This window comes from Hyperoodon ampullatus (assembly GCF_949752795.1).
Source record: "Hyperoodon ampullatus genome assembly, chromosome: 3".
Lineage (NCBI taxonomy): Eukaryota > Metazoa > Chordata > Mammalia > Artiodactyla > Ziphiidae > Hyperoodon > Hyperoodon ampullatus.
In genome coordinates, this window is record NC_136916.1 from 52851303 (window position 1) to 52874999 (window position 23697).

The 23697-nt window shown below is 40.9% G+C and overlaps 1 protein-coding gene across 4 annotated transcripts in view; it reads left to right on the forward strand.

Annotated features, from left to right (window-relative positions):
• Positions 1–591: 591 nt before the first annotated feature.
• TLN2 (talin 2) overlaps positions 592–23697 on the forward strand; it is a gene marked incomplete at its 5' end in the record, with an annotated part of 203651 nt that continues 180545 nt past the window's right edge. For all 4 annotated transcript variants that reach the window (XM_079698821.1, XM_079698822.1, XM_079698823.1 and 1 more), the window contains 6 exons: positions 592–727; positions 2672–2769; positions 4111–4240; positions 5056–5208; positions 6976–7118; positions 9104–9231. In XM_079698821.1, the coding sequence (XP_079554947.1) occupies positions 592–727; positions 2672–2769; positions 4111–4240; positions 5056–5208; positions 6976–7118; positions 9104–9231 (788 nt within the window). The remainder of the gene's footprint in view (positions 728–2671; positions 2770–4110; positions 4241–5055; positions 5209–6975; positions 7119–9103; positions 9232–23697) is intronic.

Sequence of the window (23697 nt, forward strand, 5' to 3'; positions counted from 1 at the left end):
GGAAGCAGAGTGGCCAGTTGGCTGTCTCCTGGCGATGGGGCTGGGCCTCCAAGCCAGGTCTTCTGGTACAAGATGTGGTGGAGTTTGGCCATGAGAAGCACCCCAGAGGGCAGAGGTGCCTCTTCCCTGTGCCCAGGAGCTGCTGGGGAGGGAGCCCCGCAACTGAAGGTGCTGACAGGCATCGCCAGGAGACAGCAGTGGGCGCCCAGGACACTCTGCCTCTCACCTGGAGGGCACTCACCTGGGAAATGCCACTCTCCCTGGGGAAACACCAAGTAGGGAGCAGCCTTGAGGAAGGAGCCTTGGTGAACTCCTGTGGTTCCCTCCTTCCAAGGGGCTCTCTTTGCCACCCTGTGATAATGGTAACTCCACGACTGCTGCTGTCCTATTCTCAAGTTTTCAAAAGTTATTTTTTAATTTGCGTTTTTATCCGGAGCCTTCTCTTTAATTGCCATTTTATTTTCTTTCGATTTTTAAAGCTGATTCAGAGTCTAACTTTTATTCCTACTGGACAGTTATCACGAACATCACGGTTTGTTCGTTTGTATTCCCCAGACATTCTAAGTGAGAGTCCTCAAGTCATCTGGAAAAATGGTGGCCCTGTCCTTAAAGATTTGTGTCCGCCACTGCAACGTGGTGAAGACCATGCAGTTTGAACCATCAACGGCGGTGTACGATGCATGTCGAGTCATTCGGGAACGGGTACCCGAGGCACAAACTGGCCAAGGTAGGCCATTGGTTATTTACTGGCTGCTTGAAATGTGTTTGTATGTTTTTCCCTTAGTAGCTAAGGAAACGGAGGCTCTGAGTGGTACACAGGTGTGTATGTTTCAAATGAAATGTCTTCTTATTCTGGACATTACTTGCCTCCTGTGTGAGACTTGTAATGACAATGATCACAGCTGCCAGCGAGCCATCATCATTGTCATGACCCTTCCATACATCAGCATTGCGCTCTGTTTACAAGTCACTTTTTGTTATAAAGCCCTATAGAGTACAGATGAAGCTACTCTAACAGTTAACGCTTTTGTATATCCTGAGCACTGTTTCACATGCCTGAAAACTTTCCACTGCTAGCAGCCTGAAGAAGACTGGAACAGCCATCAGGACCCAGGACAAGCCTTATATTTCAAGTACTTTGCAGGGGCTTTATCATCTTTGTCTTAAACCTTAAAAAAAATACTTCTGATACGTGTTTTGTTTAATGTTTGGTTGAACCACTGACCACTGTTAATCTGAGTTTAAACAAGAGTCATTCATACAATTTTATTTTCCGTTTCCCTTTGTCTTCTCTCTACATTTCCTTCTTTTATTTAGTATTTAATGCTTGAGAAATTGGGGTTACTCCTAAATTAATAAGCCTTTAGTGTGAAAATGGAATAAAACTTCCCTTAAAAATTGGAATCATAAAAATCAAACATTCATAGATAGCTATTGTTAGGCCTGGGTCTTCTTGAAAAGATCTGTTACTCACAAAAGCACGAATCTTTTGGTCCAAAAGCAATATCTATATTATTCAAAACACTGTTATTTCTAGATTACCCAAAAATCAAAATAAAGTTTGTCCACATTCCCAACCGTACTCAAGATCTGGTTGTCCAGTCATATCTGGTGTTTTTACTTTTCTGTTACTGTTTATTCCCAGATTTTTGAAACTTTGTTTGGGTTGGATTGCTGTAAAACTCTGGTGAAGATACAAACCTTTATAGATCTTGAAATTGTTTTTCTAAGAAACAACAGGAGCTCTGGCCCTCATCTGGGTCTCTGAGGTTTCCTTGAATCACATTTAGGAAGAAAGAGGTCTTGAGACAGGAAATGATACTGCTTTCCTCCTTCCTCCACCCGCTTATACTTCCTGGGTCGGATTAAAGGATTTCTGTGAAGAACACAGGGTTTAACTCTCCAACTTTTTTTTTTTTTTTTTTTGTGGTACGCGGGCCTCTCACTGTTGTGGCCTCTCCCGTTGTGGAGCACAGGCTCCGGACGCGCAGGCTCAGTGGCCATGGCTCACGGGCCCAGCCGCTCCGCGGCATGTGGGATCTTCCCGGACCGGGGCACGAACCTGTATCCCCTGCATTGGCAGGCAGACTCCCAACCACTGTGCCACCAGGGAAGCCCTAACTCTCCAACTTTACTCATAATTTGGTGGCATGGGGAGCAGCGACTTCATCTCACACAGAACTCTTCCTTTTATTTTGTAATGCTATGTGGGGGTGATGGAGGGATTATTCCAAGTGTCAAGGCTCCATCGGCCCCTCTTTGCTTAAGTGGCCTTAGCTTGAGTGATTACGTGCATAGTTTCTCCACAGCTGTCTTACCATTCTTCCTGGGTTCTTGGCCTGGCTTTTATAGCATGTGATAGGAAACAAAGCCCAATTCAGTTAGAAGGAAATTTGGACCACTTTGTTCTCGGCGTTTCCCTAAATTTTAGACACGACTGCTGCCCACTTGTTTTAAGAAACATGACCCTTGTATGTGGGTGTTGGTTTTGCAGTTCAGCTCTCATTCCTCCCCATCTGCTTTAGTCCCAGCGGCTGCCCATGTTGTCAGAATGAAGTATTTCTCTAGTGAAGGAGAACCCCTTGCCAAGTCAGCAGACTCAAGAGCCTGGAAGTCAGTGATGACGTCATCATCACTTTGTTTTTTATTTTTCTTTCTGTTTTTCCTCCAGCTTCTGACTATGGGCTGTTTCTCTCGGATGAAGACCCCAGGAAAGGAATTTGGCTGGAAGCAGGCAGAACACTGGATTACTACATGTTGCGAAATGGGGTATGCTGTTGATCTTTTTTTTATTTTTTTCATCACTTTGTCCCTAGGCCTTCCATAGAAGCTAACATGATTATGCTTCAAAGAAAAAGAGAGACTCAACAACCTATTTTGATTCAAGGGCACTTTATTAATAGTTTTGATGTAATATACTTTGTAAAGGCCGTCCAGGTTAGTGATAGAAAATATCAGCAATCCAAATTCTTGAAACTCCACAAAGTAATTAAAGCAGCATGAGGTAATGATTTTAAGCTGTTTCTACATGCCATTGTTGGACTTGGTAGTTATGAAACATAGCATCTTCCCGTAAGTATGTAGGAAGTACCCTGGTGACTGGTGATAGAAAGTAAGCATAGAGAGAGAATAAAAATATAATCCTAAAGGTAGCCAGAAATTAAATATTAATCAGTGTCTTGCTTTTATAAAAAAGTTCACATTAGATATGAGTTTAATAACTATCAGTAACAGTAACAATAAAAAATTATGTTATGGAAGTAGGAAAAAAATAATGAGTAAAAACATGTTAACAGGGAACTATATTCAGTATCTTGTAACAGCCTATAATGGAAAATAATCTAAAAAAAAATATATATATATATATATACATATATATATAACACTGAATCATTTTGCTGTACACCTGAAACTAACACAATATTAGCTTAACCTCTGAAATATATTGGGTTTTGGTTTACGGAGTAGACACATCGGATTGGTCAGTACTCCATAAGCAAGAGCAAAGTATGAGTTGCCATTAATTTTCCCTTCCATAGTTCTCTTTTTAAGAAGTGTAGTAAAAGGAGAGTCTCTTATTTAGACATAACTCTCAAACTTATTACGCCTGTTTGGTCTTGCCATTATTGGCAGAAAACCACTTTCACTGTGATACACCACTACTGTGAAGAATTATGAGGGTATTACTTATGTCCTTCATGACATATATATTAAAAATTGCTTATAACTATGTAAGAGGTCATTGAAGAAGCACACTACAAACTTTTTAAAAAACAAGTAGGAATTTCCTCTGCTAATTCTCATTATAGCAGACCGTTCTCAGCCTTTCAGGAGGACTTCTGCTACTTTCACTTTACAGAGGTTAGTTTTCAGTAACTATGAACTATAAGTAGGACTTTTGAGGTGCAATTTTACTATCAGATTTTAAAGAAGTCTTTATGAAAGCAGTTTATAACACTGGAGATTCTGTATTAGTGGCAAAAATCTCATGAAAGCTTAGAAGGAGGAAATCAGAGGGTGCTCGTGAAAAGTGATTTTTTAAAGAAAAGTGTCCAAGTTTATTACCTCATTTCCCACGCAGTGTGAGATGTTTGTATGATTTTGCTGTAGGATATTTTGGAATATAAAAAAAAACAGAGACCTCAGAAAATTCGGATGCTGGATGGATCTGTGAAAACAGTGATGGTGGATGACTCCAAGACTGTTGGAGAACTCCTGGTTACTATTTGCAGCAGGATAGGTAAGTGTACACATGCGGAGCTTCTGGATTTTGTTTTGTTTTTAATAATATGCCTCTTCTTTTTTTCCACCCCCTTTGGGTATCTAGCAATTTTGAATATATTGTAACACATTGACTTTGGCCCAATCCCAAGAGAGCGTGTTCATTTTCCTGATTTGCAAACCCACTAACTGGTATGGTCAACACTTGAACTTCTCACTGAGTCACAAGTGAGAGCTTTTATTTCCAAAACAATAGGAGTTTTCAATTGAAAGTAATGTTTCAAAATCATATAATTCAGTCTCCTGCCCATGGCTGTGATTCTGTGTAAGCATCACTGATACCCAGGATCTCTCCTGAAGACTCGTGGGGACAGCCTGTACAATTCTTAGGCATCTTTTTTTTCTCCTAGCTTCTGTTAGTCTCCTCAGAACGAGTCTGTCTCTCCTTTCTATATGAAGCCTCTTGAATATCTTCAGAAAGTGGCCTTGCCTGTCTTAGTTTCCTCATCACACAAAGGAAGCCCAGCTCCTTCAGACACTGCTTGCTTCACATTGTCTTGCCTTCCTCTGTATGATCTCTACTTTGTTCTTATTACTCAAAAATTAGTCAGGAGACTTGAACATGACATTTGAGGGTGACTTAACTAGCTGAAGATCCTCCCTTGTGGCTGGTTACTTGATGTGTGCTCCCTGGGTGACCCTGACCTTCACCTTGGCAAGGCTTCTTTCCTATCTTTTGCCCCCAGGGACTCCTCGGAGTATTATAGGCCCCAGGATGAAAGGAGTTGATAGCAATGTAATCACTGACCATTATAACCTAATTGATAATTTTAGGAATTACAAACTATGAAGAATACTCTTTAATCCAAGAAACAGTTGAAGAAAAGAAAGAAGAAGGAACGGGTACATTAAAAAAAGACAGGACGCTGTTACGAGATGAGAGGAAGATGGAGAAGTTGAAGGCCAAGCTTCACACGGATGATGACCGTGAGTGTCTGAAGAGCAGGTGTGGTGCTGGCACATGGTCAGCCGAGCCTCACTCCTCTCCCATCATCTGTATGACCCAGGGCAGGAGTGTATGGTTGTGCCTTTGTTTTATTTCATCTACAAACATGTTGGCCTGTGTCACTAAAAGATAGAGACCCTTAAGGGAAAAAAAAAGGGATGATAATGCCATTTCACATCTCAAAAGTAATCTCTTAAGGTGAAATATACACATTGTGTTCACATCTTCTCCATTGCTGTCTGAAGAATTTTTTTTAACAGTTTGTTTGAAAGAGGGTTCAAATAAGATTGGATGATAGGTTGTTTAACTCTTTTAGTCTCAAGAGTTTCCCTCCATCTCTTTTATTTTTGCCTTATAATTTTTGAGGGGAAGAAACCAGATTGTTACTTGTATAGAATTTTCTACATCCTGGATTTTGTTAGATGACCTGTGGTGTCATTTAACATGTTCATCTGTCCCTTTTAATTCCTGATATCTGGAGGCTTGATCAGATTTGTGTGTGTGTGTGTGTATGTGTGTTTAAAAATAAAGACTCCTATGTGGTGTTGTGTACTTCCATTAGAAAGTTGAATTTGGTTGTTTCCTTTTTTGTGGTGTTAACAGCCATTGATGATCATTACTTAGATCCATTATTTCCTTAGGGGTTACGAAATAGTAATATAATTCTATCGTAGGAAGGTCCTTTTCTACAGCTACAGAGCTAATAATATACAGGAAAGCCAGTATATATACCCCATGTATCCCCCAGACCTGTGCTTTGTGCACCTGGCTGCCTGACGCCACCCCACTCCCAAGGATCTTACTTCATGCACATTTCACTCAGACCTTCCTAGCCTCTTTCCTTCATTGTTCTTTCTCTCAGTGCTGCATTGGGAACATGTCATCCTTGGCATTATGTTTATTGATCTTCCGTGGGGCTTTCATTTCCTCTGACCCTTTCTCCATTCTCTCTTTCTCTCTCGCCTCATTTGATTTACAGTTGCATACTTCTTTCCAAATGAGACCTTAGTAGACAAATCCTGAGGATTTTTATACTGTGCATGATGCTCTTCCAGGTACTGTGGGAGATGAGGTCCATCCAACACATTCCCTGTGCCAAAGTTGAGGCTTGTAATAAATACTTGCTCACAATGTGTGTGTTAGGCCCGGGGAGGAGGTAAGAATGAGAGCTGTGGGAAGTGCAGAGGAATGATCCATCTCTTTGCACCTAGGTATCAGGGAAGTGTTTTCTAAATGAGTGAGATTCCAGGTGCCATGGGCAAGGTTCTACCCTCCCTGACCCCTTAGTGGCCTGTCCTCTCCTTGCCCCAATTACTTTCATTTTCCTCCTCTTTTCTACTTAAGGTCAGAGGTAGTAACTCATTATACTTAGAGTTTATAAATTATTTGACCTGATCAGACTAAAGACCAGCCTTGACTTAAAAGGAAATGCAAACTTGACTGTCTTGGCATAAAGCCCTGTTTTCCTTATCCCACCACCCCAAGGAAGGCACACGGATTCATTCTGGGGCTTTACTAAGTGAGGAATCGCTGCGGATTTCTCCCTCATTTGCTTTTTCATGTGTCATATGGTACCTGTGCAGTTACTCTGCAAAGTTAAAAAGCTCAGATCTAATCTAAGAAGTAACTATAACTGAATATCAGCATCCTAGAAATCCACGTCTGCATCACACTGCTGTTTTGGTTAATCCCCTTGAACTAAGAGCAAGAATCGACACAGTTCTTTCATATGTCATCTTGCGTTGCAGTAAATTGGCTGGATCACAGCCGAACGTTCAGAGAACAAGGAGTAGATGAAAATGAAACGTTGCTGCTTAGACGGAAGTTCTTTTACTCTGATCAGAATGTGGACTCGAGAGACCCCGTGCAGCTGAACTTGCTCTATGTTCAGGTACAGTATTGAATGCTCAGACGCTGAGGTTGGTGAGCTTTCCGGAAGCTCTGGCTGTGGCTCATGGTGGGCAGGAGCTGGGCTCCGGCTCTCACCGTGTCTGTGACATGCACTTTCCAGTCGGGTTGGGTTGTGGTACAGGTTGGTGTCCACTGTGAGCTGGCCATCCAGAGGTGGGCCTTTGTTGGCCTCCCACGTGGGGTCCTCGTGGCGACTCCTGTCTCTCTCTGCTTGGCTTCACAGCACTTACCTGGCTCATCACTTCACACGCACTATAGCTTTCGTAGCTCGCATCTAGAATACAAGGATGGTTATTGGTCAGAAAATCAGTGCTTCTTATTAACTGAAAGATACTACTCTCTCAGTAACCTTTTATGTTTTTACCATTAACTAATTGTTTAAACTCAGACGAGTCATTCAAATTATCTGAGTTGCAGTTACCCAGTATGTAAGATGTGGGCTTTGCACTAAACAGTCCCAAAGGTTTCTTTTGGCTCAAGGAAAACATCTTCCTCTCTTTCCCTCTCCCTCTCCCTCTCCCCCTCCCCCTCCCTCCCTCCCTCCCTCTCTCTCTCACTCACTCACTCACTCACTTCTTTCATTCTTCCTTTCCCTTTCCTCTCCTTTTATTTATCTGCCTATCAGCTTATAGAAATAATGCGGGGGGTCAGCAAAATGCAGCCACAGCGTCACCTGTGTTTATAAATAAAGTTTTATTGAAACCACATCTCATTCATTTATGTATTGCACGTTGGTAAATCCCCTTCTGTATCACAAAATTGTCTACGTGTTGTCCATGGCAGCTCTCATGTTCCAACAGCAGAGTTCAGTAGTTGTGACAGACACCACATGGCCCAGAGGTGTAAATTATTCACTCTCTGGCCTTTTACAGGAAAAGTTTGCTGACCCCTGAGTTAGTGGATGGAAGGAGGGCTGGGAGGAGATAGGCTGGGAGGCCAGAAGGGAGGGAGATATCAGGGCAATAAGAAAATGCTTGTTGGTTTAAGACTCAGGGCCATAGGTTAGAGTGTCCATCTGAGAGTGCTCTAGGGGTCATTTAACTGGAGAAAGGAGAGACAAAGAAAAGGAATAAATAGCAACAACAGTGAGGGGTCAGGAAATGGGAACAGGACTTCAGGTGCAGTGGGTTCCTGATTCCAGGACTGTGCATTTGCTGATCATTTCCCCCAAATGTCTGCAGTATTGAGTTCTTGTCTGTTCTCTCTATATATTTTGGGATGGGGATTGGGTTGATTTTACTTCTAGATAATTTTTCTGTTAGCTTTATCCTTTAGGGTCATAAAAAATATATTGCATTTCTGTTTCCCCCTCTATGAATCTGGTCATTATACAAGGATTTCCCTTTGCCTCTGTATTGTTCATGATCACTTCGACCTCCCTAGATTACACTCAAGCTTCAGTTTTAATATACTGGGCATTGCTGATGCCTTCCATCTATAGGCAATTTGGGGCAAGGACTTCTTTTCCCTTTGCCTTAATTCATTTTTTGTTTGTTTGTTTAAATAAATTTATTTATTTTTGGCTGCATTGGGTCTTCATTGCTGTGCACAGGCTTTCTGTAGTTGCAGCGAGTGGGGGCTACTCTTCATTGCGGTGCGCGGACCACTCATTGCAGTGATTTCTCTTGTTGTGGAGCACCGGCTCTAGGCACGCGGGCTCCACTAGTTGTGGCTCGCAGGATCAGTTACTCTGCAGTATGTGGGATCTTCTTGGACCAGGGATTGAACCTGTGTCCCCTGCACTGGCAGACGGATTCTTAACCATTGCGCCATCAGGGAAGTCCCTGCCTTAATTCTGCTCTGCTACGATCACCCACAGTGTCTTGAATGCCTCACTCTGGCTTGGCTGGCATGTTTCCCCTTGTTCCACAGAGAGGGTACGCTGGAATGTGGGAACATGGCAATGGAGACAATGTGTTGTTCCTTCCAAGCTCGTGATGCTTTTTGCTTCCTCTTGTGTTGCAGGCTCGGGATGATATCCTGAATGGCTCCCACCCTGTCTCCTTCGAGAAAGCTTGTGAGTTTGGTGGATTTCAAGCCCAGATTCAGTTTGGACCTCATGTGGAACATAAACACAAGCCTGGATTCTTGGAGTAAGTGACCTTTTGTTTTTCTTTTTTGCCTTCTTTTCTCTTCACTGTTTATTTTTGAGCTAGCTATGCCATGTGTGTACACCCTGGTTTCAGTAAATTGTGAGATTGTTAGCTTTTACTCGGTTCAATATATAATGACATTTGTGAGCCTCGGGGAAAGCAAGGGGCCTGGAAATTCAGGGTTAGGATGACTGAAGATGACTTGCTCCACGTTCGGGCAGGATGTGGTTTCCTCTGGACCAGAGGGTCTGTGGCATCCCTCCACGGTGTTGTCCAGGGTATTTCTGGACTCGAGAAACTCACTTCCCCCATCTTCGGAAACCCCTGCTCCTTGGGATATTCCTATGGGAATGGGACCAAATTTTGTCATGTTTAATATCTTTTTAAGCCTCCAATATTACAACAGGGTATAAAAGAGAGAGCTTCACATTATTTACTGTAATCTTATGAAATCTTCATTGCTCTGCAAGTGTGATACATACATGAAATACTGGCTCTACTCTTCCATCTGGTCTTTGGTTCTCTTTTATAAAATGATGGGGGTAATTTTTGTGGCTCAATACTTACGGGTTCAGGAGAAAGTTAACCCTCCAGATTCATCATGGCTCCTCCGAATGTGGGCCTTAGGGTTGGTTTTCCTAGAAATGCCCAGCAGACAAGCCCAGCCATACGGAGGCTGCTGTTTGTCAGAGTTCATTTTCCCCTGTTTGGTCTGGGCTTTCCAAGGATTTTGTCTATATAACATTTCTTTCCTTTATCTGTTTTTCCCCACCTTTTCTTTTCTCTCTTCTGCTACTTCTTAGATCAGATAAAACATTTGGCTGAGCCAAAAAAAAATCACTGCAGAAAGTCTTAACTTGGTCAATATCATGCTCTCACCTGGAGTTCAGCTTGTAGTGGGGACCTGACAGGAATGCCAACTGGGGTGGGTGGGCATCAGCTTTTCTGTAGGATACGCCAATGTGAGATGCATAGAGTAGGTCATCTGTTGTATTGTGTCTGAGTGTGTTGAGAGGAGAGAATAACATAAATGCTTATTTGGCCCTTGACCTCACTTTCACTTTGGTGGAAAGTAGTTGGGACCAGCGTGTGCCCTAAGGTAAAAAGGAAATCTGACTTCTCTCCTAGTGGCAGAGAATGCCTGGGCTGCACGCTGTTGGGTCTAAACTGAGTTGTTACTAAAAAAAACTCTACCCTTGTGTTAATGAATCCTGGGGAGCCTTTCTAAAGTGGTGCTTTGTCCTACAGTATTCCGTATTGACCTTGAGACTGAGACTGGCTCTGAGCAGGTTCCTGTCATTGACTTTGTTCTGTGTTCTCCAAACGAGTCATATGGCCAAGGGTTCCTCAGGGCCACTTCTACCCAGTTGGTCTGGCTTCCTTCCTGCAGGAGTCACGGAAGCTTGCCTTTGTCTGTCCTGACACCCCAGATGCCTTTCAGAAAACCACATGCACACAAGCTTATACTAGTTTCACCTTGCCACATTCTAACCTCACAGTTGGTCCCTCAGATACATTTTGTGTCATAAACCTGTGGATTATGGCCATGGAAATTGATAACACCAAGAATTATTAAGCCCTGGAGGGAGGAAGCATATTTTGTTTGTTTCTTTGAGTGACTGATGAAGAATAGGAGAAAATGAAGAGAAGATTTATGAACCAAAATTTTAAAAATAAAATGTTTAGTTTTAGGCTTTTGTAACTGTGAGCCTATCCGGCCCTGATGAGAAGGTGATCCACATGTAGCCATTCACTGGGTGCCAAAAATGAGGCTGCCATGGTCATTTCAGTATGCCTTTTCTTTAGAGCTTTTGGACAGATAATTCCCAGGGCCCCTTTGTGAATTGAGAAAGCGGTATATTTTAAGCTACAGATGTGGAAGAAGAAGCAGAGAGAGGAGATGTGGCTTGTTCACAGTGACATAGAATTTTTCTGCAGGTAGCTTCTGACTCCTTACACTGGGATTTACAAACAGATTCCTACTTGGAGGGCAAAGTTGCCTCTTTTCACTGGTCTCCCAATATGCAGCAAGATTAAGAAAGTACTTTAAAATGTGATCGCAAGGTTCTTTGGTCTCTTTGCTATGTTACTGGTTGTGATAACTACATCACAGCGAATACTGTTACACCACCGACTGCTTGTGTAGGGATTACAGACAGCGTGATAGCACTGGTATTTCTCATACACTGTCTCCTGCGATTTATGCGCTATCGAATGCTGCACACCTACACTCCATTAAAGATGTTCTTTCTCTTAATGTGAGGCCGTCAAGGTTAAGGAATTGTATTCATTTTTCTTGTTTCTGAGATTATGGGATGGAGCTCATGCCCCTGGTGTATGTGTATCCTTACTCAGATTCCAGATTAAAACAAGCTTATTGTGCCTGGTAGCAATTATTTTTCCATATGAATTTGATTTTCTCTTTAATTAGACCAAATCTAGTCTAGGTAATGAGGGATTTTCATTTAATGTAGATGTTTAATTGTGTATATTATTGCACGTACACTACAGGTAGAACTTCCTGAGGATATTCGTCTCCTCTTAATTAAAACAGCAAGGTCACATTTCCCTGACTGTATGTTGGATAGTCTGAGACTGTTCAGCGATATATCCCTGGGCTGTCCCTGGTGACTGTGGCTGAGCTGTGTCTGCCAGCCTTTGTTTTTCCCCATCTAGCTTTCATATATACTATTGGCTTTGAACAATTCAGTTGGGAAAAAAAAAAGAAGGTTGGACTTTGCCACAGAGCCTGGTTGAAGATAAAGCCAGGCAGAGATTTTAGTCACATAGCTTAAGGGTGAGGTACATGGAAGTATGTTTGATGACTCTATTTCTTTTAATTTTTTGAAAACTTGTTCAGCACTTGTGCTCAAAGTCAGCATACTACGGACCTTTTTAAAAAAATCTTTATTGAGGAATAATTGGGAATAATTGACAACTACAATTACTATATTTTTAAAGTATACAGCTTGATGATTTGATATACGTATACATATAGAACGATTACCAAGATCAAAATAACACATCCATCACCTTACATAGTTAATTTGTGTGTGTGTGTGCGTGTGTGTGTGTGTGTGTGTGTGTGGTCAGAATGCTTAACTACTTGGCAACTTTTAAGTACACGATACCATATTATTAACTATAGTTACCATGCTGTATGTTAAATTCTTATTCTTCTTATAAATGAAACATTTGTACTCTTTGACCTACATTACCCTTTTCACCTCTCTCCTACCCTGACCCTGGAAACCACCATTTTATTTTCTGTTTCTGTGAAAATGGCTTAAAAAAATAAATCTGCATGTAAGTGAGACCATATAGATTGGTCATTCTCTGTCTGGCTTATGTCACTTAGCATATAGCCCTCCAGGTTCAACTGTGTTGTCACAAATGGCAGGGTTTCCTTTTTTCTTATGGCAAAATGATATTCCATTGTATGTATCTGCCACACATTTTCATTATCTGTTCATCCGTCAAAGGACATTTAAGTTGTTTCCATATCTTGGCTATTGTGAATAACGGTGCAGTGAACATGGGTGTGCAGTTATTTCTTCAAGACACTGATTTCAATTTCTTTGGATATACACCAAGGACTGGGATTGCTAGATCATACGGTAGTTGCTATGGACCTTTTTATGAGAATTTTTTTCACCTTTCTTTAGACCCTTTAATGATTTCTGTACTCAGTACCACCTTAGTAAAGGTGTTTATTTAGAAAAATTTAAAGCAGAGACTAAAAGATTTTCAGAGTTTTCAGGGATTTAAGGATTATTTAGTGTCCCCCATCTGCTCTGTAGATGGGGAAAATAGGTGCAAGAGAGATAGGGACAGAAATAAGGAACAGAACCAGGGAAGCTGAAAGCTAGGAAACAGCCAGTTCTCCCACATCCTATCTGATGTGCTTTACGTACATGACACTTTTCTTCAGGTCATCTCCAAAGAGTCCTAGGGAGGGAGATTTTATCATTTGATGGGAGCATAAAGTGTAACCAACACAATCTAGTAACCAAATATATTCTTTATGCTCTCCTGTGTTCAGAAAATGCTTGCAGAAAGCATGCCATGTGGTACCTCACTGAGGACTTCATATGTGTGTTCTGTTGTGCCAGGTATAGGGAAGATACAAGGGATATTGTAGATTAATTCTTTGCTGTTTTTGAGGCTACAGTCTACTTGGCGATAAACATATGAAATTGTTATTTTGGAGAGCCAAAACGTGCCTGTAATTTCAACAAGGTCTAACCTTTAACTATACTTTGAAAGCAGGATGGTTGGAATCTATTTAGGATTCCAAAAGTTGCAGGCTCTGGGGACTACTGTGAATTGTTTCAAGAAATGTGGCAATAATATAGTGCAAGAAGCAATGTTGACAGAAGAATTTGGCAAAATAGAAGGTAAATCTAAAGAATTAGCTCTTAAAACAGCAACAACAATGAAACCTATTAAAATAATGACTAACTTTAGGCCCTTTAAAAACATGGTAGAAAACTTTACAAAGTGATCAGAGTCAAGATGGGGTAGGGGATTAAGAGGTACAAACTATTGATACTATATGTGTAATAAATAAGCTACAAGGATATATGGTACAGCACAGGGAATATAGCCAGTCTTTAATAATAACTGTAAATGGAGTACAATCTTTAAAAATTGTAAACTTAAAAATTTTAAGGTGTACTCTGTTGTATACCTGAAATTTACATAATTTTATAAATCAAACTATACTTCAATTTTAAAGAAGTGATCAGAGTCAAAGCCTTCTATGGCTTATTGTATCAAAGAATATTAAATACACTGATAAATTTTAGACCTTAAATCAAGTATATGTGATAAAATTTTAGATAGCTGTAGGTGATGGGTATAGAATGTTCACTCTATAATTCTTTTAAACTTTTGTGAGTTTGAGATTTTTTTCATAATAAAATATTGGGGAAATATTGCTAGCCTAAAAGAATAGAAATAGATTGTAGAACTTCCAAACCAGATTGTGTGTGTGTGTGTGTGTGTGTGTGTGTGTGTGTGTGTGTGTGTCATGGGGAGCAGGATGGTAACAGAGAAGTGATACCAACAACTTGACCAATACAGTAGGAGTTGTACAAGGTGGTTTACAGAAACAAAGCCAGAAAAAGTACAGTAAATAGAATGTACAAAATAAGATCTGAGAAATACTTCTAAATATCTTAGGCATCATAGCAAATATAAGTAAATCAAACTAACCAGTTAATAGACAGAGGTTCTCATTGGATGAAATTTTTTTAAAGTTCAGCTCTATAATATTTCTATAAGACATACTTAAAGTTTAAAGACACAGGAAAGTTTAAAGGCATAAAATGGTGTACCAAGAAACTGGTTAAATCAAAGCTAGAGAAGCTATACGCAGTGTCACAAAAAATAGACTGTAAGGCAAACAAAGCATAAGTAGAGACAAAGAAGGTTGTTATGAAGATAGAAGGCTAATTTGCCAGGGTGTGAGCCTGTATGCATCTAACATTACCTTAAAATATAAAAAGGAAAAACAGACAGTATAACAAGGAGAATTTCAGATACATGCTTTTAGTGGAATAATTTAACATACTTCCCTCAGGGAGTGATAAGTAGACCAAGATCAAAATAGAAGAAAGAAAATGTTTTAATCAAGAGAAAGTAATGAAATAGAAATCATAGAGAGAATCAGCAACACCCAAAGCTGCTTCTTTGAAAAAATTAATAAAATATGTAAATTTCTGGTAAGTTTGATCAAGTAAAAGAAGAAAAAGGCAAAAATAAACATTATTAGTAATGGGGACAGAACTTCAGATAGGGATTTTAAACATCGTAAGAGAATGAAATGAAAACTTGAAGCCAAAATATTTAAAATCTAGACAAAAATGGATATTTAGAAAATCTGGATGGATCTATGATCTTGAAAGAAATAGTCTCAGTGGTTTAAAATATACCAATGAAAAAACAACAAAACAAAAAGTAGACTCAGGTTATTTCAGAGAACAGAAAGAGGAAAAAAAAAAAAAGAAAACCTCCAAACTGGTCACCTTAACCTGGAGCTAGTAGAATTAAGATAGCAAAATTGTATACAGACCATGTAACACTTTTAAACTCAATATAGATGCCTTCCCTAAAATTTGTAAATTAATAAAGTCCAGCATGACATGTGTTTATACATAACTGCAATTTGTAACTGGTTTCTCCAGGAATGCAAAATTCATTGTTCAATAAGTAATTTATTACATGTCTTTCTACCTATAGGCACTAGACATTAGGGATACAGCAGTGTAAAACACAGTCAAACATTCCTGCCCTCATGGAACTTATATTCTAGTTCAGAGAGGCAGATATTAAATAATAAGTAAATTACACAATAAGGAAAGAAAAAAGAAATGATTTCAGGATTAGAAAAATGAAACTGTCATTAGTTGTAGGTGATAGGTTTATCTACATAGATAATTCACTCAATCTATGAAGAAACTAACTAGAACTATTAATAGAAAGGAAAGTCTCTGGAAGAAAGATCAATACATAAAGACAGCTTATTACCACCTAGATCCAGACAACCATGGTATTCACCTGTAGGACTGTGAAAAATAAAAATATGTATGTGTGTGTGTGTGTGTGTGTGTGTATTTGTGTGAAAATATATAGAGGACTCACACAATTATCCCAATTTCTTAGAGAGCTATAGTAATTAAAACACTCCATTATTGATGTAGGGTGATGTTAAGAGTTCTAAAGGTTGATGAACTTGCCTTAATGAAAGTTAAAATACTAGGCAAAAGACATTACCAAATGAAGAGTGAGGCCCCAGAATGAAAGAAGAAATTTGTATATTTGTAGTGCATACTACCAAGAACAAATTAATGTCCAGAAAATATGAAAAAGGAAATAAGTCCTTCTAAGAAAAAAAGGTCAAGATAACAAATAGGCACTTGAGAGAAGAGGAAATTCAACTGACTTCTAAAGATAGGGGAAAATATTGAGCCTCATAAGCAATCCAGAATGCAAAATCGATAAGGAGATAGCATTTCATGTCTCTCAGATGGGCACAAATATTTTAATTAATTAATTTACTACGATTATTTTTTGTTTTTTGGCTGCATTTAGTCTTTTTTTTTTTTTTTTTTTTTTTTGCGGTACACGGGCCTCTCACTGTTGTGGCCTCTCCCGCTGCGGAGCACAGGCTCCGGACGCGCAGGCTCAGCGGCCATGGCTCATGGGCCCAGCCGCTCCGCAGCATGTGGGATCCTCCTGGACCGGGGCACAAACCCGCGTCCCCTGCATCGGCAGGCGGACTCCCAACCACTGCACCACCAGGGAAGCCCTGCATTTAGTCTTTTCTGTTGCACGTGGGCTTTCTCTAGTTGCGGCAAGCAGGGGCTACTCTTGGTTGCGGTGCGTAGGCTTCTCATTGCAGTGGCTTCTCTTGTTGCAGAGCACCAGCTCTAGGCGGGTGGCCTCAGTAGTTGTGGCTCGCGGGCTGTAGAGCGCGGGCTCAGTAGTTGTAGTGCACGGGCTTAGTTGCTCCGTGGCATGTGGGAATCTTCCCGGACCAAGGCTCAAACCCATGTCCCCTGTATTGGCAGGCGGATTCTTTTTTTTTTTTTATAATAGTGTTTATTTTTACTTGTTGACAGTTTGCTTTATTTATTTATTTATTTTTGGCTGTGTTGGGTCTTCGTTTCTGTGCGAGGGCTTTCTCTAGTTGTGGAGAGCGGGGGCCACTCTTCATGGCGGTGCGCGGGCCTCTCACTATCGCGGCCTCTCTTGTTGCGGAGCACAGGCTCCAGACGCGCAGGCTCAGTAATTTTGGCTCACGGGCCCAGTTGCTCCGCGGCATGTGGGATCTTCCCAGACCGGGGCACGAACCCGTGTCCCCTGCATCGGCAGGCAGACTCTCAACCACTGCGCCACCAGGGAAGCCCCGGCAGGCGGATTCTTAACCACTGAGCCACCAGGGAAGTCCCAGATGGGCACAAATTTTAATGTATGAAAACAGCAAAGTACTTTACAGAGGAAACAAGATATTTTAGAAGATGAATCTGTTGAATTTAAAAATACAATGAGAAACAGAATACATTGTGTTATAGATATAAGGAGATGTAGGAACATGATAAAATATGTGTGGAAATTACCTTCAGGAAAATGACGACCCTTAGGGAGAGGAAGAAGGATGGTGTGGGACTTCAGCTAAATCTGTCATTTGTTCTTTACAAACAGAAGGAGAAGTAGGAATCATAAAGCAAATATGACAACATGGTAACATGTATTTATCCTTGATGATAGGTATATAAATTGAGGTATATACTGTTCTTTATATTTCTAATGTTTTCACAGTTAACGTGTCTTTAAAAAAGTCAGTTGCAGTAGTCTATGTGTGAGGTGATAAAAGCTTGTGATCACTGAGGTTGGATATATACCATGTGGTAAAGGCAAAATTAATGGGCCTTGGAGGTCAGACAGAAAGGTTCTGTGACTCTGTATGTCACAGGGAGAAATGGTCCAGTGGTTGGGTGCAGGCAGGCAGGGAGCTAGCAGGTGGAGGAAACCTCCCTCCTGCTAGATTACCGTAGCCCCCTCGTCCTGTTGGCATGTTCCCCAAAAGTATTTCACTGAGAAAACACAGCAACCCAGGGTATGAATCTCTGAGGAAGAATTTAGAGTGGACTTGGAAATTTTTCCCCACAAACTCAAGATAATTCTACTGTCAACAAGCAAAGCTCTTGACACAGTAGGAAGTCTTAAGTCAGTTTTTCTCTTGGCATCTGTTCAGACACATATTCCTCCTTTGGAGTTGTTCTGTGCGTTTTAGTCAGAATAATTTGGCTGTAGATTCTGTTTTCATACTAACAGTGAAGCAAGCGTTTCAGCTTCGTTTCTCACCAACTCTGTCTTACCTCCTATTCCTCACCACTGCCCGTGCACTAGCTTCTCTATCGTTGGCTTCTGTCACGTGCCCCTGACAACCTGGAGCGCTCTCATCAGTTTGGGGTGGTGATGACCATCAGTGGTGCCTTCACTGTTTCCTCCTAGCAGCAGCCTCCTGAGGTTGATGTCTCTCTCCCTAACGACTGTCAGACTCCAGAACTTTCAAACCAGGAACCTCTGAATGTATCTAGCCCGGAGCTGTGTCTGAGCCTCTGGACGATTTCCTGTCCTTACGCTAAGGGGCATTGGGATTGGTTCAGGAGCACAGAACTACTGTATGACTGAGGCCCTCAAACCCTTTCCTGTGCTTTCCCCATGCTGTCTTCACTCTCCACTTCTTGCCACTGTCACTATTTTCCAACTCATCCAGTGCTTTCTTCCTCCTACATCGTCACCTCAGTTATCCAGGACTTGACCAATACTCTAAGTCACACACATTTTCATCTTTGAGTCTGGATTTAAATTCAATGTATCCAACTTCATCATTTGAGCTTTCGGCCCACTGGGCCAGTGGTTCTCCACCTTTAGCATATGTCAGGCTCATCCAAAGGGCTTGTTAAAACATACTACTGGGCGTCACCTCCAGAGCTTCTAATTCAGTGGGTTTGGGGCAAAGCCTGAAAATGGACACATCTAACATGTTCCCAGGTAGTACTGATGCTGCTGGTCTTGGGACCACACTTTGAGAACTTTATGTGATACCAAATTTGAGATGTTATTGTTACTCATTTGGTGGTTGAGCATAAAGATTGGGCTCAGGAAACCTGGGTGTTCCAGTGTCTTTTGGGTGATACTGTCCTTGCTGTACCTCGGTACCTTCCCTCCCCTTTATTCCTCCACCATGTGCTCTTCACTGCTTTGTTTGTGTGTTCATATTGATGCCCTCATTCCCCAGGAATGAGGGGGCAAGCCATTGTTTTCAGTTCATATGAGCAAAAACACTCCTAGGTAGGAATCCTATCTGCTTTTCAGGTGATAAGATCAGCTTAGAGAGGTGGTGAGTTGCCCGTGGTGGTGTGACTACTAGGTGACAGTTCTGGGACAGATGAGAAGCAGTTAACCTTTCCTCAAATCATGGCTGCCTCCCACGTACTTGTGTACTTATTTTCAGACCGGAGAACATCTTTAGAATGCCTCTTTTGGAATAACTTATAGAAGCAGCTTACATTTATATAAGAAAATGAAGTTTTCAGTGAATGGCTGTATTTGAATCCAGATCCCTCTTCCTCTAGATGTGTTTATTAAATTCCCCTTCCCTTTTTCACTGCCTCTTGGCATTTCTAAAAAATTGACTGCCAACACTATGGTCATTGTTACCATTATCTGATTGGGTGTTTCTGTTATTTTATTCCTCTCTTTGTCTGAAAATTCTCAAATACTGATCACATGATACGTCTTTTGATCACAGGGTAGCTTGGAGAGACCAGGGTGCTAAGTAGCTAAGAGCATGGTCTCTGGAGCCCACAGAGGAGGCTTAAGTTGTTGGCTATGATTGTGGACAACTTACTTAGCGTCACTGAACCTCCTGTTCCATATATAAAAAACTGGAATATTGGAATATTTTCTTCCAAGGGCTTTTGTCAGAGTTTAACTAATCTATTTATGCATGTAAAACACCTGAAACATTGTTTGCCTTTCAGTAAAACGGCAGCCATTAGTAGTGGAAAACCCTCTATCAACATGGTTTACTGTTGCTTGGATAATCCCCAAAAGTTAATTAAAGTAAAGAATCTATGCTACTACCTCTCTGAAACCCTATATTTTAACTTTCAATTTAAGCATTCATTTGCCAATCTTTTTTTTTTTACAACTTTATTGGAGTATAATTGCTTTACAATGGTGTGTTAGTTTCTGCTTTATAACAGTGAATCAGTTATACATATACATATGTCTCCATATCTCCTCCCTCTTGCGTCTGCCTCTCTCCCACCCTCCCTATCCCACCCCTCTAGGTGGTCACAAAGCACCGAGCTGATCTCCCTGTGCTATGCGGCTGCTTCCCACTAGCTATCTATTTTACGTTTGGTAGTGTATATATGTCCATGCCTCTCTCTCGCTTTGTCACAGCTTACCCTTCCCCCTCCCCATATCCTCAAGTCCATTCTCAAGTAGGTCTGTGTCTTTATTCCTGTTTTACCCCTAGGTTCTTCATGACATTTTTTTTTCTTAGATTCCATATATATGTGTTAGCATACGGTATTTGTTTTTCTCTTTCTGACTTACTTCACTCTGTATGACAGACTCTAGGTCCATCCACCTCATTACAAATAACTCAATTTCATTTCTTTTTATGGCTGAGTAATATTCCATTGTATATATGTGCCACATCTTCTTTATCCATTCATCCAATGATGGACACTTAGGTTGTTTCCATCTCAGGGCTATTGTCATTTGCCAATCTTTTGATACCGGACCAATGTTTTTTCCTGGTGTGGGTCACCTAGTTAAGGTTCCCACATTATCTTTGTTGGATGAACCACACCATCTACAAGAGAATATAAAGATGATCATGAAGCACTCGGAGGACAGACTGTTTTTAAATTTTCACAATTTTTTCCTTCCAGTATTTTACATTTGTCTCGCTTATATCTAATTCAATAACTTTTTGTAAATATTTACCATTAGGAAGCATTAAGTAGCTCTCTTTTGGACTATTTTAACAGTTTATGGGCTGTATTGATTTATTACATAATTATGTGATATACAGCCAGCGGCGAGATTGGGGAGCAAATGCAGATAAATATAGATGGGGGAAGAGATACAGCTGACTCGGCCAGAGTGAAAGTAGAGCTCATGAGAGAAGAGTCTCTGGGCTGATTTCAACCTTCCGTGGATCTCAGAGTGTGAGAACTTTGACTAGTCTGCCGTCTTAGTAAAACAGGAGGTCTGTGATTATTGCACTCTGAAAAAATGATATGCACAAGGCTGGCAGAGGGTTTGGAGGCTGCCCTTTTAAGGTGGGAATGTTTAAGGCGGCAGTGCAAGGGACTTTGCTTGGTCAGAGCTTGCTTAATTAGGAGAAAAATTCCCAATCAGGTTTGACCATCTGACCCATTTTCTCAGAGAAAGCTGACAGATTTCACTTGTGTGTCTGCCGCAGATGCTTAGGAGCCTTCCATACTTGGGTTTGGGAATCAAAAACACAACCGAGCTGGAACTGCTGAACCGCCGGCTGGCAGGCAGTGATGGGAGGCTGCCAGCTCCTTTCAGCACCCTGCTGACATTGTGCACGTTGTCAATTTACTGGGGAAGAACACACCCCACACGTGCACGCACACCCACACACTCACTTCTTATTTGAAAATACCTTACACTAAACTCCCCCCAGATCGCCTCTTGTAACACCAGGGGTCACACCTCTGGTGCAAGCTTCTGGAAGTTGTTTCTGTACCTACTGAAGAGTGGGAGGTTCAATGCCTACCAAAGAATGGGAGGGTTAGTTTGCAGAGTTTGAGTTGAGGGCAGCTTGTGGACACACAGAACTTTATCGCCATAAATACCCAACATATTCCAGCCTGGCCACTGGATGCTGCCATCTGGTGTTCTAGTAGCAGTCATCGTTGTGAGTGGGCTTGGCATGAGGCCCTCTTTGGGTGTTTTTGATAACCTTTGCAAGGTCTCCTTTGTTGATGGCATAGGAGCTGCTGTCCAGAGGCTCACAGCAGTGGCCCCCTCGGGGATGCTTCCTGGTTATCATTTTAAGTGTGTTCCTGGGGGAGCCTGAAACAGCCCTGTGTTCACGTGCATTCTGCTCTTGGACTGGAGGTCAGAGGCTCCCTGCTCCCATCCAGTCCTGTGACCTCAGCTAAGTCACTTGACCTCTCTGTGACTCAGCTTCCTCTTTTGTGACATTGCCTTCCATTCTTCTCTCAGCCAGACCTTTTTTCCCTGAAGTTGCTTAACAGTAGTCATAACATCTAAGGGGCTGCTGCCTAGATGTTTCTTAGGTTCCTTCCTGTGGACTGATGTGGGGGTCTCTTGATTAGGCCAGAGTGTTCTGGTGGTGCTCAAACCTAGATCCCTGACATTCCAGAAAATATACTCAGAATTTTTGTCTGCAGATGTAGTTTGCAGGTTGAAGAGCTATCATGATTCAAGGCATAATGTAGCCAGAACCTAGACCTGACCCACCCCCTTTTTTGGCTGGAGTATTGAAAGCAAATCCAAGATGGCATACCATTTCGCCTATCAGTACTTCAGTATGTTCTTCTGACAATGAAAATTTTTTTAAATAATTGAAACCCCGCCTAACTGCAAATCCACCCTAATACCAAACAAAATTAACAGCAATTCTTTATTCACATCTAATACCCAGTCTGTGTTAAATTCTCCCCTGCATTGTATTAAAAATGTCATTTTATACTTTGTTAATATCAGGATCCAAACAAGGCCTCTAGTGGTTGGTGTTTTTCTTTTTTAAAAAACAGCTTTATTGAAATGGAGTTTGCATACCATACAATTGGCCCATTTAAAATTTATATTTCAGCGTTTTTTAGTGTATCCACAAGATTGTGCAGCCATTACCACAACCTAATTTTAGAACATTTGTTGCCCTCCTACAATAAGCCCTGTGTCCATTAACAGTCATTCCCCAGGTTCCCCTCTCCCTTCCTCAGCCTTTGCAACCTCTAGTCCTATCTGTCTCTATAGATTTGACTATTCTGGATGCTTCATATAAATAGAATCATACAATTTGTGGTCCTTTGTGATGGGTTGCTTTCACTTAGCACAGTGTTTCCATATTGTTGCATGTATCATACTTAATGCCTTTTTATTGCCAAATAAATTTACATTGTATGGCTAAACTACATTTTATTCATCCACTCATCAGTTGATGGACATTTGAGTTGTTTCCACCGTTTGCCTATTATGAATAATACTACTATGAACATTCACGTACAAATGTGTATGTGGACATATGTTTTTACTTCTCCCAGATATATGCCTAGGGGTAGAATTGCTGTTTAATCTTTTGAGGAACTACCAAATTGTTTTCCACAACAGCTGCGCCATTTTACATTCCCACTAGCAGTGTGTGAAGATTCCAAATTCTCTATAACCTCGCCAACACTCCTTACTGTCTGTTTTTTTTACTGTAGTGTCCTACTGGGTATGCACTGGTACGATATTGTGGTTTTTCTTTGTGTTTTCCTGATGGCTGCTGGTGTTAAGAATATTTTCACGTGTTTTTGACCATTTTTATCTCTTCTTTGGGGAAGTGTCTATTCAAGATCCTATGACCATTTTTAATTGTTTTTTAAAAAATCATTAGTTGTAAGAGGTTTTATATATTCCAGATACAAGTCCTTATCAGATATATAATTTGCACATATTTTCTCCCATTCTGTGGGTTGTGTCTTCACTTTTTTAATGATTTGTTTTGCAGTTTAATGTTTAAAATTTTGATGTAGTCCAGTTTATTTTTTTTTCATTTGCTGCATATGCTTTTAGTATTGTATTTTAAAAGTCTTTGCCTAACCCAAGGTCATAAAAATTTACTCCTTTATTTTCTTCTAAGAGTTAGAGATTTAATTTAGTTCTTACATTTAG